The sequence below is a fragment of the Siniperca chuatsi genome, linkage group LG15 (genome assembly GCF_020085105.1).
Source record: "Siniperca chuatsi isolate FFG_IHB_CAS linkage group LG15, ASM2008510v1, whole genome shotgun sequence".
In the NCBI taxonomy this organism is placed as follows: Eukaryota; Metazoa; Chordata; class Actinopteri; order Centrarchiformes; family Sinipercidae; genus Siniperca; species Siniperca chuatsi.
The window spans coordinates 19,982,044-19,998,920 of NC_058056.1; the positions used below are offsets into that span (position 1 = coordinate 19,982,044).

At 37.9% G+C, this 16,877-nt stretch overlaps 1 protein-coding gene and 2 gene segments (V, D, J or C); 2 read left to right on the forward strand and 1 right to left on the reverse strand.

The window, feature by feature from the left end:
• Positions 1-2,526: 2,526 nt before the first annotated feature.
• On the reverse strand, positions 2,527-12,067 carry zgc:101744 (Receptor expression-enhancing protein 6-like). Of its 2 annotated transcripts, none has more exons than XM_044167849.1 (6): positions 11,915-12,067; positions 11,687-11,819; positions 7,380-7,473; positions 5,878-6,016; positions 4,419-4,609; positions 2,527-3,224 (listed from the first exon to the last, which is right to left on the reverse strand). In XM_044167849.1, the coding sequence occupies exons 2-6, from the start codon at positions 11,799-11,801 to the stop codon at positions 3,218-3,220; spliced, it is 546 nt and encodes a 181-aa protein (XP_044023784.1). In that variant the 5' UTR covers positions 11,802-11,819; positions 11,915-12,067; the 3' UTR covers positions 2,527-3,217. The 2 variants fall into 2 exon arrangements, with proteins under 2 accessions (XP_044023784.1, XP_044023783.1); XM_044167848.1 differs by having other exon boundaries at positions 4,441-4,609; positions 11,915-12,066.
• A 2,138-nt stretch (positions 12,068-14,205) lies between these two features.
• The window catches only part of LOC122862382, a 41,577-nt gene continuing 38,905 nt past the window's right edge, over positions 14,206-16,877 (forward strand). The window contains 2 exon segments of the V gene segment in view: positions 14,206-14,608; positions 14,701-15,022. Of these exon segments, the coding sequence occupies positions 14,557-14,608; positions 14,701-15,022 (374 nt within the window).
• LOC122862379 overlaps positions 16,111-16,877 on the forward strand; it is a 48,497-nt gene continuing 47,730 nt past the window's right edge. The window contains 2 exon segments of the V gene segment in view: positions 16,111-16,203; positions 16,362-16,662. Of these exon segments, the coding sequence occupies positions 16,158-16,203; positions 16,362-16,662 (347 nt within the window).

Below are 16,877 nucleotides of genomic sequence, written 5' to 3' on the forward strand. Positions count from 1 at the left end.
AAGTATACTAGCCCAGTATAAAGACGCCCAGAAGAATTCTCAGCCCATCTCGGCAAAAATGATAACATTTCATTAATTTCGTTTAATATCACAAATAAGTGTGAGGAGGCTTAGCCCTGGTGCTAATAAGGGCCTATGGCCGAGTTAGACCAGGCCTTGTTTTGAGCTGTTTCTCTGTACGTGACGGTCTCACTGTATGACTCACCAACTCTCCATCCACACAGCTTTGTGTTTGTCCCCCTCTGTCGGTGAGCCTGGGAACTGCAGGAGACGGTACAAACCAGCCAGTGACGGTCAAACAAACAGACAGGGTGGTTACAACTAGCATTGATTGTTTCAGTCTGGGGGATAATGAGCAGAAGATCAGGGAGGAGCGGGATAATGCAGGGTTAGACAGGAGAAAAGAGTATGCAAGAATATGCAGATGGAGAGTCAGATTGCACAGGAGAAGAGAGGGATACAGAGACTCTGTTCAAAACAGGACTTAAGAAGAGTCTACAGCCATACTTGTGGCATTGTGAAGCTGTAAACCTACCTAACCTCGGTGCTCCCAGCCTTTATTTTCAGAATTAAGTCTTCTTACCTACCTAGGTTAACATTAGTATTAACTTAGCTTATTATATGAAGAAGCTTAAATGTGTTGTTTGCAGTAGAATACATGAGTAACTTTTAGGCCCTATCAAAATGAAGTTCCTTAATATCATTATTCAGGTATAAGAATAAACTTTAAAATCTCAACTTTGAAGGAGAAGTCCTCAGAAAACATCACTAAGAGTCTACAGCCATGCTAGCGGCTCGGTAAGGCTGTGCTAGACACAGCAGTGCTTTGAGCTAAATGCTAACATCAGCGTGCTAACATGCACACAATGACAATGCTAACATGCTGATGTTGTTAAGCAGGTATGTTTACCACAGTCACTAGCTTAGATTAGCGTGTTAGCAGGCTAACATTTGCTAATTTGCACTAAACAAAGTACAGCTGAGGTGGGAATGTCATTGGAAAATTAAAAATTAGCTACAACTTTGACCAGATGATGGCGCTACAGGAAAGGTCAGGGGGATCACCAAAGTCAGCAGGATTCATCATCTGGAAACCATGTCTGTGCAAAATCTTGCGCCAAACAATCAAGTAGATGTTGCGATATTTCACAGGTTAAGTGAAAACTTTGACCTGCTGGTGGCGCTACATGGAAATTTAGAACATCACCAAAATCATTAGAATTCATCATCTGGGCACAATGAATATCTGTACCAAATTTCATGGCAATCCACTAAAACCAAAAATGTCAACCTGCTAGTGGCACTTGAGGAAAAGTCAGGCAATCACCAAAGTCAGTAGGATTCATCCTCTGGGGACCATGAACATGTGTACATAATTCTATGTCAAACCATTCAATAGTTGTTGAGATATTCAGTCTTTAGACCCACGCTGCTATAGCGTGGCTAAAAAGTAGCTTATAATAAGAAAAAAACCCACTGAAAAATGTTTGTGTATGTATAAAACATGCTTTCATCATCCACTCCTTTCCTTCTTTGTCCCATTCTCTTCAGCTTTTCTTCTACTGTCCTAAGCCATTACAGGCCTACTCAATACAAGGCCTTGGATCAAACCACACAGCAACACAATGCAATAATTGGTTTCTGTGTCCAATTTCTGTTTAATCAATAACCCGTCGGCCACCGGTGGCTGAGGGTATACATAACAAACACCCAGCAGACACATCTTCACAGCAGCCATTTCCAGATGGGTGCCCTCTTCTCCCTGTGGCGGTGTTTGGCCATCGCACTGGCTCTGTCCACCATTTCCCATGCATTACATCCAGCGCACAAACACAAAGGGCCTCCCATTCAGATCCTCTCAAGTGTGAATACAGAGCCAAACACAAATTAAAGCGTGGGTGGTTAGGCTGTCTGAATGCCGGTAAATGTACTTGAGGGTGACAGGTCAAAAGATCAAGTGGATACGTAGGATGGGAGAGACAATATGCATGGTATTAGTATTTTCCCTGCAACAAATCACACATTTATACCAAATTTAAAATAGAGTTTAATTCAAAATTATCTACAGCTACAAATTTGGTAACAAAAATTTGATTTTCATTAAAAAAACATTCTGTAGTTTAGAGATGTTTCAAAGAATTTGAGGTAATCATTATTTAAAGGGATAAATAACAATTTGGAAAATGGTAACTGAAACGTTTAATGTTTCCCAAGACAGAGCGAGCTATTTAGGCACTATTTACTATTACTGCAGATAAAGAAAACATTTGGTGCTGCAAAATGAACTACAACTAAATGTGCAGAGGTTATGGATCCAGAAATATAATTTCCCTGACTTGCTGCTGCTACAAAAAAAAAAAAAAAACAATTACAGAAATCACTGGTGTGTGAACATTGTAATTTGGACCAAATAAAATCCAATTTCCCACTTTGTGAGGAATGACACCGCTTGGAGAAAGGGCACCAGAAGACAGAAATAAATCTGAAAGTTTAAAGCCAGAAAGGAAGACACTGTTCTTCAGTCCATTAGGGTCCCAATTTTATTGTTTCAACATTATGATATGATAAATTAAGACATATGAAAAGGCAGAAGTCACCCAGTTAACTTAGATTGAAAACCTTCCCAATAGCTCAAACAGACTTTAAATGCTGCTTGGCACATGCAATAGTATGGCTTTTAAGAGCAAGAAGACATTAATGACATGTAAAAGGTCCAGTTTTGTTAACAATGTTAGAAAATGCTGTTTATGGACACATTTGAAGACAACCTGCTTTTATAACCGTTATGTTACTCAGTCTCAGTCTCAGTTTTCTGGTCACAAATGGCTCAATTAGACATAATAATATTGACTTCACTGCCAATCTTACTGAAACCTGCAGGCACACAATCAGAATTTTTGCTATCAATGTATTTCTTTCCACTTATTTTGTCACACTAGAACAACAATGAAAATAAGATCACATAAAAGGCCACAGTTTCACCAATTGTCTTCGCAGTACTGATGGCAGTAAACTGATGTGAATGCACAAACAAGCTTTTATTTATTTTTAAGAGTGTGAAGCTTCAGTTCACCACATGACGGGGTGGTTCATCATTCGTCATGGAGGAGGGAGGATGACACACACAAAGTCTTTCAAGTACCCAAACACACATATGTGCACATACACAAAGCCTTCCCTTGTCTCTCACTGGTCCTTGTCATGGTTAAGGGCCCGGTTAACAGCTGATGGAACAAAGACAGAAGGAAAAAAACACTATATTTTGCAGAAAGGTAAAAAAGATTCAAAGATGCAAACGATTATTGTATTTGAGGATGTATTTTTACAGTGTGAGGTTAGGGCTGGGCAATTATTAAAAAAAAATTCTGACAGATATTATGACTCTAACCGAGCTAAGTTCAGTCATGTCACTAAGTTTGATAAATTCATTCCTTCATACAGGCTGCCGCCTACTCCTCTACTGCACCCGAAAGTACAACGAAACCCTATAGGCTTAAGAACAAAACCAGCCAGAGTTTGCTGTGTGGGTTCATTTCATAAGGGAAGTTGGTATTGTTCCAGCTAGCTGTTTTAAGTGATGCAATTATGCATGCCTGGTCTAACTCAAAAAGAAAAAAAAAACAACAACACTCCAACATTGACGAAAAGCAGCTGGGGGAGGGTGCAGATGAGAAAGAACAGGTACCAACAATCACGTGGGCCCACATGCCTTGTCTGTCACGTGGGCACACGATACAGACGAAAATATCGGCGTGGCGCAGCACACTGAGAAAGACGGTGTGGTTGCACTCAGGGAGCCAGGTGTGCTAGCTGTCGAAGCGGAGTCAGGTTAGCACTACACCGTGAATATAACGGTGAATGACAGGTATGAGCTACAGTTTATTACAAATGAATGCTACAGCTTTTCAAAAACCAAGCAGAGTTCCCAAAGTTAGCTACAACTGAGCCCTGGAACAGTAAAGGAGTGTCTCTAGACCACAGTCTGGAGGCTGAAGCAAGTCATGTCAGATGCAGCAGTCTATTACACAAGTTTTTTGTTAAAATATTTTCACACCATACCCTAAAACATCTGGCTTTAATAGTGTTATTCAAATCTAATACTTAATTATTCTTGCTTTGATAGTCACAAGAGATGTAAAATAGCCTAGAGCCTATTTTACTTTGATTTTCCTGTTTTAGCATATACCTAAAAATGTTCTTAACTACTGAATATGTTACATAAATATTACTCTGAGTCATTGAGATTCACCGTGAGGACTGAGATATAGTTTATTAATTACCGAGGTAAATGTGGCAATTAATTGTGATACTGATTTCAGGTGATATTGCCCAGCCTTATGTGAGGTGACACAGAAGTTTGTCTGCTGTGAGAATATGTTGCTGCAGTACATACAGTATATGAATGTGGCTGTACTTGCATGTATACTGTAGTTGTCTCACCCTCCTTTGTGACGGTCTCAGTTATGGTCTTAGCCTTGGCACTCAGATCGCTGACCACATTGTCCATGGTAGCCTGGTGTTTCAAGAAAAATGGCCGGATAACACGCTTGTACAAGATGTCAGAACCGTTCCACGTCACCGGAGCCATGCACCATATCAGGAACAAACACTGAGGAGAGAGCAGAAGGCAGATCTTTAGATATAATGCTGCTGTTGAACTTCCTGTCCAAAGTGACTAATATTCTGGTTCTTTAAGTAACTTTGGGTTTTAGACTGTTAGTTGGACAAAAACAAGCAATTTGAAGTCGTCACCATGGGTTTTAGGAAATTGTGATCATTTTTCAATATTTTCTGACATTTTAGAGGGTGACTGATAAATCAATTAATAGCAAAACTAAAAAAGCCCTAAAATGCACAACCTTGTGCATTGAACAAGAGAAGTGTTGGCATTTTGCTGAAATGTGTGATGTTGTATTGTTGTTTTGTTACATAACAGGCCTAAATTAATTTACCACAGTATGAGGCATTGTTTATTAATCCTATTTTTCCAGGATTAAGTTTATTCATTGAAATCAAACCATTTTAATGAAGGCAAGCAATGTTGATCATGGTAATTAGGCCAGAACAATAGATAGTGAAGTGACTTTTTCATAGTTGAAGCAGGGCTTTCTGATATGTGGGGTCACTTTGTCTCATAACATAAGTTACAACTTTACTCAACTTATTATGACAAACCCATCTCTCAGGTCAAAAGGGGCATGAAATGGTGAGAAATACATCTTCTGTAATTGATGGGGACTGTTCTGTCCAAATTCCATTCTACATACTAATTGTGTAAAACATGTATAGTATAGTCTATACTAATCTTTATAGTATATCGTTTTTAGTTAGTACAGGAATAACATGTTTTACAATCAATATACTATATTAGTTTTACAACATACTTGTTGTCTCACCACCATTTGCAATTCATTTTTATGTTTTGCTACTGTGAGCAGCTCCTCTTTCTTTTGTACAATGCACTGAGTCAACAAAGTCAACAGTACAGTACACTCAAAAATCAAGTGTCTTTTTAGTCTGCATACGGACTTTTCTGAGTATACTTAATTTTCTCACTTTTCCAGTGTGAACACACTACATAATCAAAACCTGCTTATAATTATATGGAGTTGGGACACAGCATACACTACTGTCCTTATTGTGCCATTACAGGACGTGTCCACAAGAGTGCGCTGTTGGTAAGTTACAATGTAGAGAGGCCTAAAAACATCAACCCTCATGTGACTGCGGTTTCACAGTGAAAGCAGACTTTGGTCAGTTAACATCTTCATGCAGAAGAGCTTAAGAGTGAAAATAGTCAAATAAAAAGTATTTTAAAAAATTGTACCAAATATCACCTATACAAAAACACCCTTCAAACTAAAAAGGTCAGCCTACCTTGCCAGCATAGTAAAAGGGGAACCAGAAGAGGAAGATGTCAGAGAAGGCCTCGACGATGCTGAAGAGACCATAAACAACCCAGTAGGTCAGCCACTGTGTGTCATCCTCCTTAATATTGCTCTCGATGGCCTTAATACTGATTGAAGAGGAAGAAAGGTTTGATTCAGGAGACTGATGAGGTCACGAAAAAAACAGTACATAAATATCAAAAATCACTGAGTCTGAACTGCAAGGTGCACTTAAAGGTATGCTGTGGAATTTTTGAGAACGGCACTGCAGAGTGAGGTTTTGATTAAAGTGCCAGCATCTCACTCGAGGATGCTCATTAAAATCATTCAAGAAAGGGCTTTCTAAATTTTTTTAATGGGAGGTAGGAAATGTACTCAACATGTTCGTTAGGCATGAAGGATACACACAATGTGATTTGGTGAAGAACAATGAATGTTTAAAAACCTGTTTGTTTACAATACAAAAAAATCGACAGGGTACCTCTAAGCACCACTTAAAGGATAGGTTCAGATTTATATGGCCGTGAGTGTTGTACTTAGTGTCTTACAGTACAACACCCAATATGCCCATATGAACATTGAAAGACTTATTGGCCACTGTAATCATTCCTCTTCTCCATACTGGCTGTAACATAATCCCGTCCTATCACAGCTCCAATGCAAGTAATGGGGGACAAAATCCACAGTCCTTGTTCTGTGCAAAAAGCATTCAGATGTTCAGCTAAAGCCAATATGACGCTTCAGTAATCAGAGTTAGGCAAATAAAGTGGGTATTTTCCAAAGTTGGAGTCATTTTAGTACAACACTTTTTTTTAAATTTCTCTGATAGGGTTTTCCTTGCTGAGCCACAGTGGAGAAATAGTAACGCAAAGAAACTATTTTGTACAAAAAACAAAAAAAAAAGACCACTGGGAAGAGATCACTTTCCAGCCAGTAAGGAGAGGATGAATTAATACAGTGATCAGTCAATCTTTCAATGTGAGTATTGTGTAAAGACAGACTTGAAATCTTAGTCTTCTAACTTTTACTTGAACATAACAAACAACAATTAAACCTAAAACAGTCAATGTCAGTAATCCATAAAGTAAAGAAATTAAAATTAAATAAAAGTAAGATCCATTTTCAGTCATAATACTAAAAGCAAAATGGGTCTTTTTCACAGCACACATTTTGACATGTTGTAGCAGGAAAAGCACAGGTGTAATCAATGACATTTAAAAATGAACAATGGCTGCATTCCATTAAGATGTGTCACTCACTTCCAAAGCTCTGGTATTGCACATACTGACTGACTGGACAGAGCCATAATTATATATAAACCTGTGCTTTTATTGCTAAGACAAATCAAAATGTCTGCTGGTTGGCACTGAATTTTGTATTAAAATAAACTAATTATATATAATATTATCATTTGCATATTCTATAAGCTTTAATTTTCTACATATTGTGTCGTTTTGGCATTTACTGAAATAAGCTTAGCTTTATACATACGAGAAATATGCTGGATAGGCAAAGCCAATCAGGTTGCAGAGCAGTGAGGCTCCATATCCAAACAGAAGATACAGCCCAACAAAACTCAGAACACCTGAAAAGGGAGACAAGAGGCAGCAGTGATGTGAGAGCATAAGGCGGGACAGGAGGGGGAGGGTGGGGTTATCCAGTTACTTACAAACACATCTAATGTTAAGCCACATTCATTTGTTGTTAACAGAGTGCGTCTTATAGCAGGATGTCAGGACAGCACAGTACCGGGATTAGGTGGAGCACTAAACACAAGTCAAACACTGATATTCAAATCCAGTCAGTGGAAGAGTTGACTTTTGATACACCACAGAGCTCACACGATCATGTGAGTATATATACCTATATGTATGTGAGAGATTCCACAAATGCCATTGGTTTTCCATAACTTAAAACAACCTACTGCAGTGTATGTGTAATGTACAAAGCAATCTTAATAGATGCCTTTAAATGCAAAAAGCAATTTCCACATATAATGTAGGCTATATACGTTTACTGTACTTAAAGTAATAGTTTCATTTAGAGTTGAAATGACTGGTCAGTTAATCAATTAAGCAATTGATAGAACATTAATCTGCAATTATTTTGCCATAAAGTCTACTTGTATGATGCATATAGTATTCAGTTTTTGTTGACAATGTCATAAAGGTGTTAATTCAACTATAGGTTTTAGCACTGAGGTCATAGTTAGTGGTGGTGTTGTACTGAACTGCATTATATTCATAGGTGTTTCTAATATTTTGGCCCCCTCATGTATGTAAATAGGGAGGACAAAAAATTAGAAACATCTCTCAATATAATGTACAACACCACCTTTAACTATGACCTCAATAACAAACACATCCTTGAATGTACACATTTCAGCCAACATCAACAAAAACTGAACATTATAAACTTGGTAAAGGTAGAATTTATGGCAGAGCTGTTGTTTTGAATTGCAATAGATTGTACCTATTAAAGTGGCCACTGAGTGTATGGGATATTTTGCTTTACAGGGCTAAAAAATCTGCAGGGAAAACAGGCTTTATATGAAATTAACTGTATGCTGCTTTCTTTTAACAATAGCAAGTTGGCTGCATTGATTAATCTCACAGAAGCTTAAACAGCTTGCTGGTTAGCTGGCAGCATTATGCTGACTTCAAAGCAAATACACTGCAGTCTGACCAGCCATTTTAGCCTATTCATTTCTTCCCTTAGTGATTGATTTCACCAAATTAGTCATGTTTTTTTCTTAGATTTTCAAAAAGGATAATATCACTCAAAATGCACAGATTTTCTTAACACTCAATTATAGTTTTGCATCTTCTTCAAAACACTCCCTAGTCCCCAGGCCAATAAAACAATTTCTAATCCCAGATCTTTTTCAGAGTTTTTGTGTCTGTGGGAATTATGTTTTCATGCAAATCTGGAAACAGGTTTAAGGCAAAACAGGACAAGAGGAATAAAAGGTCTAACTCTCAAGCAGCTGCCATATATCATTCAAACTTATGCAAAACTCAACTGTTGATATAAAATTCAACTGCCATAAATGCCATAAACATAATGAATTCACACAGTATCTAAAGCACTAAAAGCTTTTGATACTGTTCTAACCATTGCCTGCTCTTTAGTCTCATTTGTTTGTCCCAGCTCAATACAAATGGATATACAAATATCCATGAATTTCCCAGTCTGCTCATCTCTCTCCAATGAAGACAAAACTGGAAGAACTGGTTGAAATGGAAGAGAGCAGCTAACATGACACTCCTATCTGGACAGCAGCGCTTTGCATAGGGAAATCATAAATTGACACTTTTAATAATTAGTTAGTTATGAATAATAAAATGCTGCTAAATTGCAGGATCCTTTTGACTGCAAAAAACATTTCCAAACCGGCATGCCATCTGGCTCTGTACTGTGAGTAAGCAATACTTGAACTTCTCTAAGAAAATTAACAATGCAACCATGTGACATGACATAACAACAGCCTTAAATGAAAACACATGTCCTTCTCTGGAAGGGCACAAAAACCATTACACAGTTGTGTAATCCTGTAATGTATGACTCAAACTAGTCATTGGAATTGCAGGAGTTGTAATTCAGCTGAAAATCCAGTTCTTCTTCATCAAATCGTCACAAAAACCTATTGTTAAGAGTACAATGGGTGAGGGGTTGAAGTTGGCTTTAAAAACATGAAGCTAACACGGTAGAAATGAGACCTCCTTACTCCAGTCAGCACATTAGTCTTCACACTACAGAGTGTCACAAGAGTCAGCATGAACTTGAGATGTTTCTCAGCTAAACAGAGGACACTTTAAGGGACACCTCCGTTCGACTGGATCAAGGCCAAGTACAACATAATGTTACAGTGAGCCAACAGGAAAGAACTTCTTGTATGCAACCCATTATCAGTGTACACTTTTATAACAAGCCTACAATGTGTCCAAAGTATCAAATGAATGGCTGTTGCCTCACTAACAAGACAGTTGGGCAAAGACAGGTCATGGTATAATTTGGCTGTTCTGTCTGGTTCTACCTTCTGCTAAATGAAGGGTAGAGGTGAGCCAAGGGGTATTTGCATACAATCCTCAGTATTTGTTTTGCAAGGTAGTTTGGTGGTGTGTGTGTGGGGGACAAAAACATGGAAGTATTTAAATGCAAATCTTACTGAGCTTTAACTGACACCAACTGAATCTGGTAAACTGACGTTTTCTGATCATCTGATCATTTTAATAGTCCTCTTTTACTCAACTGACACTTCAGAGGGGTTGATGTTAGGTAGAGCCAGACTGATAAATTGTCTGACTTGTATATCGGCCCATATTAGCTTATCACAAATACATCAGCATCATAGGAAATGTCAGCGGATAAGCAACAACAAATTACAAAACAGAAATGCCAAAGATATGTTTGGGGAAGTTTAGAACAGGGCTGCAACTAACAATTATTTTCATTATCGACTGGTCTGCCAATTATTTTCTTGATTAATCGTTTGTTCTATTAAATGTCAGAAAATAGTAAAAAATGTTTATCATGGTTTCCCAGAGTCCAAGCTGACATCTTCGAATGTATTAATTTGTACAACCAACAGTTCAAAGATAATACATTTATAATCATAAAAAACAGAGAAAAACAGCAAATCTTGAATGAACGGTTTCCAATTTGCTTAAAACATTACTCAAACGATTCATCCACTATTAAAATTGTCGATCGACTAATCAATTAATCGACTGATCATTTTTAGCTCTTATTTAGAGTGTGTTTGCATTACATAGCTTGTCCACAATTTATATGTTTATTTTTCAGCTGTTCAGTGTCTCGCTCAGTACATATCTTGGTCACAGTTCTTTCATAAACAAATTTAAAGGATCCTTACCAAAAATGTTTTGTGTTTATGTTAAAAAATGTTGCTGATGTATTGTTGATTTATTTTATTTTTTTACTTTCAAATATCAATAACAAACATTCAAACATGTTGGTGATCCAGGTCTGATATCACGCATCATTCAACCTCCACAAACATTCACATCCTCTGTGACCTTGAAATTGGTTGTTTAAATGCATACCCACGTTATGTTGTGAACACACATCTGTGTAGATACATTTTGAGTAAAGACAGTGGGTTTGAATGTAGGTCACCCTGGCTAATGAGTTTCCTGTTGCTGAGTGGCATCATAGACAGACCTTGCCTTTATTGACATCTACTGTGCAAACTGACAACAGAGAAGTGTCAAAATACAACTCCTAAAAGCTAACTTTGAGCAGCCTGCAGTTGAATAACCAGTCATCCGAGAATCTCCTTCCATATCTGCCTTGCACGGGATATTTCAGGATGTGATAAAAATACCCCTAGGACCAGCTGGTGGTGGCCCTGGAATATTAGAAGCAGTTCATTTCAACAGCAATAGTGTGAAATAGGTGGGTGTAAGGAGGATAATATATCAACTCTAATCTTGCAATGTAGCATAAAGGTCTGAGTTGGATGAACTTTGGTATTCGAAAAGTAATAAAATGAGCCAGCTAACAGTGCCACAGGATATGAAACCACTCTGAAAAGTCAAGTACTCATGCAACAGTGTGACCACAACCGTGCCAGTTGCAGTTTGAATGGCAACTTATCAGCTAAAAGAGCTAATGTTGGCTTGTTTGCTAGCTAAACATGAAGAATGTAGCTAGTTTTTGGAGGTTAAATCCCTAAGCAAGTTCATTATTATCTCCAGTATTTTAAAGTACATTGAAGCATTTAAGAATGTTTAACTCGCTAGCTCTTCATTTCTTTCTACGAGCCGTCAACATACCCAATGAGATATACTCTCTCTTCACTCCCGTTTTTTGTTCCAGCGTTGCCAACTGATCTGTCACAAAGTTCTTCTCATGGAGCAGAGTCACGAAGCGCTCCTTAAACTGACTCATTTTCGGGCTTTACTGAGCCTGTGGCCGACACAAACCGCACAGAAACAGAATAAATGTTAAACGTGTCAATGTTTGAGGTATTTGTAATAAAAACAAGGGGTTATTTTACTAACCTTGATTTGATAATTTGCCCGAAAACTTGCCGCTGGATGACAGTCTGCTGACACCGCCGAGTTGCGGTGGCAGTGAGGGAGGAGTTTGAAAGTCGCCCGCTGACCAATCACAGAGCTCCGGTGAGTAACGTTTACTGCTGCAGGTGATTAAACAACGGTTTGTGCTGAGCATAATGGTGGAAGAAGTTCAGTTTGAAGTCCTGGAGCCCTTTTTAACAGCTAAAAACATACTTATTGTTTGATATTGCTTATAAGCATTATTTTGAATTGATGACGTGTTTCAGAAGTCTTGACTTACAGACTCACTGTTCTGGTACAGAAATATATCAGGGCATGTGACTACTTTTTTAACAGCATTTCCCCTACTAAATCCTCAAACATATGCTGATTAGATAATGAAATGTTTTCCTTTGACCAAAGCTTTATGGTCATTTCTGTATTTTTTTCTTCATCAAATGTGCAAGTCCAGTTTGTGGCAAAGGGAAAGGGCTACTTCTACATTGGGTTGTGGATAAGGTCAGAAGAAAAGAATACAAACATTTGTAGGGGAAAATGGGTTAATTTTACAATTACTGATATATTTTGACTCATGCAGCATTGGATTCTGTGAAACCGCAAAAAAAAAAAAAAATGGAAGTAAAGCTCATGTCCAAATGTACTAAAAGTAGTATTTGAATGTAATCTATACATTTGCATCATCATATTTTATTACAATTATCATGTTTAAACTGCATAATCTTAATCTACAAAGAAACTAAGTGAGTATAGCCATCAAAAAAGTGTAGTGGATTAAAAAGTATAATATTTTCCTCTGAATTGTACAGTACTTGAATAAATGTACTTCTTACATTCAACCACCAAAACCACCACCACTACTTTCAATTTAGGTTCCATGTTTTTTTGGTAAAAATTGTTTAAAATGTTGCACTGGCCTAGTATTTGTTAAGGAGACTGTACAGCTGCAATGTTTTAGAAAATCCTAACTCAAGATCCACTTACTACTTTTTTCCAGGGTTTTCTATTGCATCTCATGGTCTTCCTCAGCAGACGGAGATTGCTCAGTTGTGATGAAGTTAGTCACAGTATAGTATAATATATATAGTATAGTATAGTATAGTATAGTATAGTATAGTATAGTATAGTATAGTATATATAAAATATATATAAACCTTTACATTTAGTATTGTTTAAATATATTGAAATGGGATAAGATCTGGGATTTATGATAAATGTTGGGGGTTGTAAAACATCTACCTCGTGTTAAGTCACAAACAAATTGCTAAATAGTAGATAAATATATTAATAGCTTTAAAAATGGTAACAGTTGGTGTATAATCTTGAAAGAAAAAAAACAACCAGCAATATAAATGTAAACAAATCACCAGTTTACAAAAAATATCTAATATGCTGTTTTGTTTGTTTTAAAAGCAGTATACCTACCAAACCATCTATCCTCATGGTCCATTTAGTAGCTGTTCTAGACCTTATGATCACATCACATGATCTTCATCAGCAGATGGAGCCTGTTTAGTTTTGATAGACCTGTAGATGTTAAATTACCATTTTTTTCTGAGCACTTTAAGGACTTATTGTACATATTGGCTTAAAAGTTTAGAATTCAAAGTTAATTTATATACCTGTATACCAAAAGAGTGATGGTAGGAAACGTTGATAGGACCCAGAAGTTACTAATATACTCTGCTGTAAATAACACATTAAGGCCTATGAGTGCTAATGGTAACCAGGGTAAAAAAAATTAATTTCTGAAAATAAATGCCTGAGAACAATAAGGTTAGGTTGCATTCATGGTCTCTGTTTGAATGTATAGTTAATTTTTCCTAATATCACTGCTGAAGCCTCTGGATTGACAGATTGACATACATGATCATGAAAGTAGTGAATGACCGAAAATTACAAAATTAATCTCATGTCAATATGAAGATGTTGTGAAGCTGGAGTGCCAGCAGAGGGCAGCCTGCATCTATTTATGAACACAAAGGCCTTTGGGAAACAGCAGAGAGATGAGGAACATTAAGTCTGAAGTTTCTACATGTGCTTAATAAGTCCACAGGAAGATGTAACCTGTAGTCACTCCACCTCATCTCTCCCTTTCAGTTTCACAAGGACAGGACTTTTTTGCATCGCTGCTCCTCTGAGTTTAAGATCTTATGTCACAGAGCTGTCTGACAGAGAAACTATTACAGTCTCAGTTTTATATCAGTTGATACATGATTAAATGATGTTTTTTGATGACAATAATTTCAAAACTCATATTAAGCAGAACTGAAATATGTTATTTATCTACAGTTAAACCCTGTAAGTAAATTAAAGGCAGACAAACAGATATATCATACCAACCACAGTGGACACAAACTTATCCTTAAATCCTCAACTGCACTTCTAATATAAATGTTTTCTTCTATTCCATTAAGATCATAGATTTTGTTAATCCAAGCAGTATTCCTCCTGATTTTGTGTCCCACGTTGCCTTCAGTCTGTTGAGAGCAGAGAAATCATTTCCATAGAGAGGAGGTTTTGCATCGTCAGCTGATCTGCAGTGAACTGAGAAGGTTTATAGTTCTGTGAGTTCAACACTGCAGGACTCAGATCTGTCAGTCAACACAGCAGAAACCACAACCACCATGACTCTCATCACCATCCTCATCTGGACGCTGGCCTGCTGCTGTTTCACAGGTTCATTCACTCAGCAACATTTCAAACATGATGTGCTGTCTTTTCTCTCATTTATTTCTGCTGATAAATGAATGAGTTGTTTTTGTCTGCAGGATGCAGCGGTCAGGTGACGGTGACTCAGCCTCCAGTAGTGACATCTACTCCAGGATCCACTGTCACTCTCACCTGTAAGACCAACCAAGCTGTTGCAGGGTGTGGTAGTGATGGCCAGTGTATGTTCTGGTATCAACAGAAATCTGGACAGCCTCCAAAGCTCCTAATAAGACATGTCAGCATAAGTCATTCAGGAACACCAGCTCGGTTTAGTGGCAGTGGAAGCAGCTCTGACTTCACATTGACCATCACTGGAGTTCAGACTGAAGATGCAGCAGTTTATTACTGTAAGAGTATTCATGTAATAAACAGTGCTGATGTGTTCACACAGTGATTTGTCGTCGTACAAAAACCTCCCTCAGTCAGACTGCAGAGACACTGAGCTGTTACAGCAGGAACCGACTGCAGCTGCTGAAGAGGAAGAGACTCTGACACAGACCACTGAACACACAGCTGACAGTAACCTCACCAAGCACAAACTACAGATTCACACTAATATATTGGCATATTTTATATATTTTTATTTTCTTTCATTTTGATTACATATTTCTCAACATTGTAATACTTTATTTAAAGAAGAATCTTTTCTTGATGTTGCTGTTTAGTGTGGCGAGAAAGTTCAGGTATTTGGGATGGTCAGCTGAAACACAGAGGGCTCTAAACTAAATACACTGAGGTCAGATGGGTTTACTGTTACAGTTGGAGAGTTTTAATAAGAAAAACTGATTCCAACAAAACAGACAACCTGACAGCAGGTGGCAGAGGAGAAGACAAACTGTGGACACAGGTAAAATACTACAAACGCAGGGTGAGGACGCAACAATGAACTGGCAGACACACTGTGAAACAATAATCAGGGGGCACTACGGACAATCAAAACTGGAGGAAAAAGACACAAAGGCAGGAAGTAAAGTTGAAAACAGAGGTGAGCATTACAAAATAAAACAGGAAATGACTGAACTCAAGACCCAAACCATGACATTTACATCTCATTATCCTAAATGCAACACCTGGATCTGGAAAATAAGAATGACATACATGACAATGAAATTAATGAAGAAATTCTAAATCAATCAAAAATCACTTTTAAGTGAGTTCAGTGTCTACACAGTTTGCCAGCAGGGGGCGCTATAGACCTGTTAATGAGGACAAAGGTACGTGAGCAGATAAAGAAATAAAAAGGAGAGTGTTTACAATGAAGAAAAGCACGATGAAAAGGAGCATGAAGTCAAACTTTTCTACATGGACTTTAATTGGCCGAATGATCCTCAAGATGAAGAACTCTCACTCCACCTCACCTCTGCTTTTTCAGTTTCACAAGAACAGGTGTGTGTTTGCCTTCTTAAATATATTTTGCATGAATTTTATGCATCACTGCTCCTCAGAGTTTAAGTTCTCATGTCACAGAGAGTCTGAACTGTTTTCATGCACTCACACTGAAAGCTTCATCAGGACGATGTTGTCAATAACTCTGCTTGTCATGTTGGGTTTTCTGAGTCAGGGTGAGAAGTTTAAAAAAATGTTTGGTGTAAATCCAGTCTGTGCAATCCCTTTTTACATTTGTTTAAATGTGTTTATTACTGTCTTCTACTATAACCTGAACTGCTTCTCCCTCGGCTGGTAAACATTTCTCCTTAATATTTTTCTTTTCTCATTTCAGAGTCTTCTGCCAACAATTTTCTGACTCAGGCTGACAAATCCAAGTCTGTTAGTCTTGGAGGGACTGTGACCATCAGCGCCACAGGGAGTTCAAATATTGGTGCTGATCTCAGTTGGTACCTTCAGAAACCTGGACAGGCTCCCAAACTTCTTATATACAGTACATCAACTCTCTTCTCTGGAACTCCGTCTCGATTCAGTGGCAGTAGATCTGGTTCTCACTACACTCTGACCATCAGTGGTGTTCAGGCTGAAGATGCTGGAGATTACTACTGTCTGGGTGACCATGGTGGTGGAGTGTTCACACAGTGATTTAGAGCCGTACAAAAACCTCCTTCAGTTTGACTGAAGTGAAAACGGCCTGCTGCAGGTGCAGAGGGTTGGTGTAGAGACTGTGATGAGGATAACTGGTCCAGTGAACACAACACAAGAGTCATCAAGCAGAACCACAATGAATCTAAATAAAACTGAAACAAACTCACAGACGCTCTTCCAGACACAATTTTAGACTTATAAT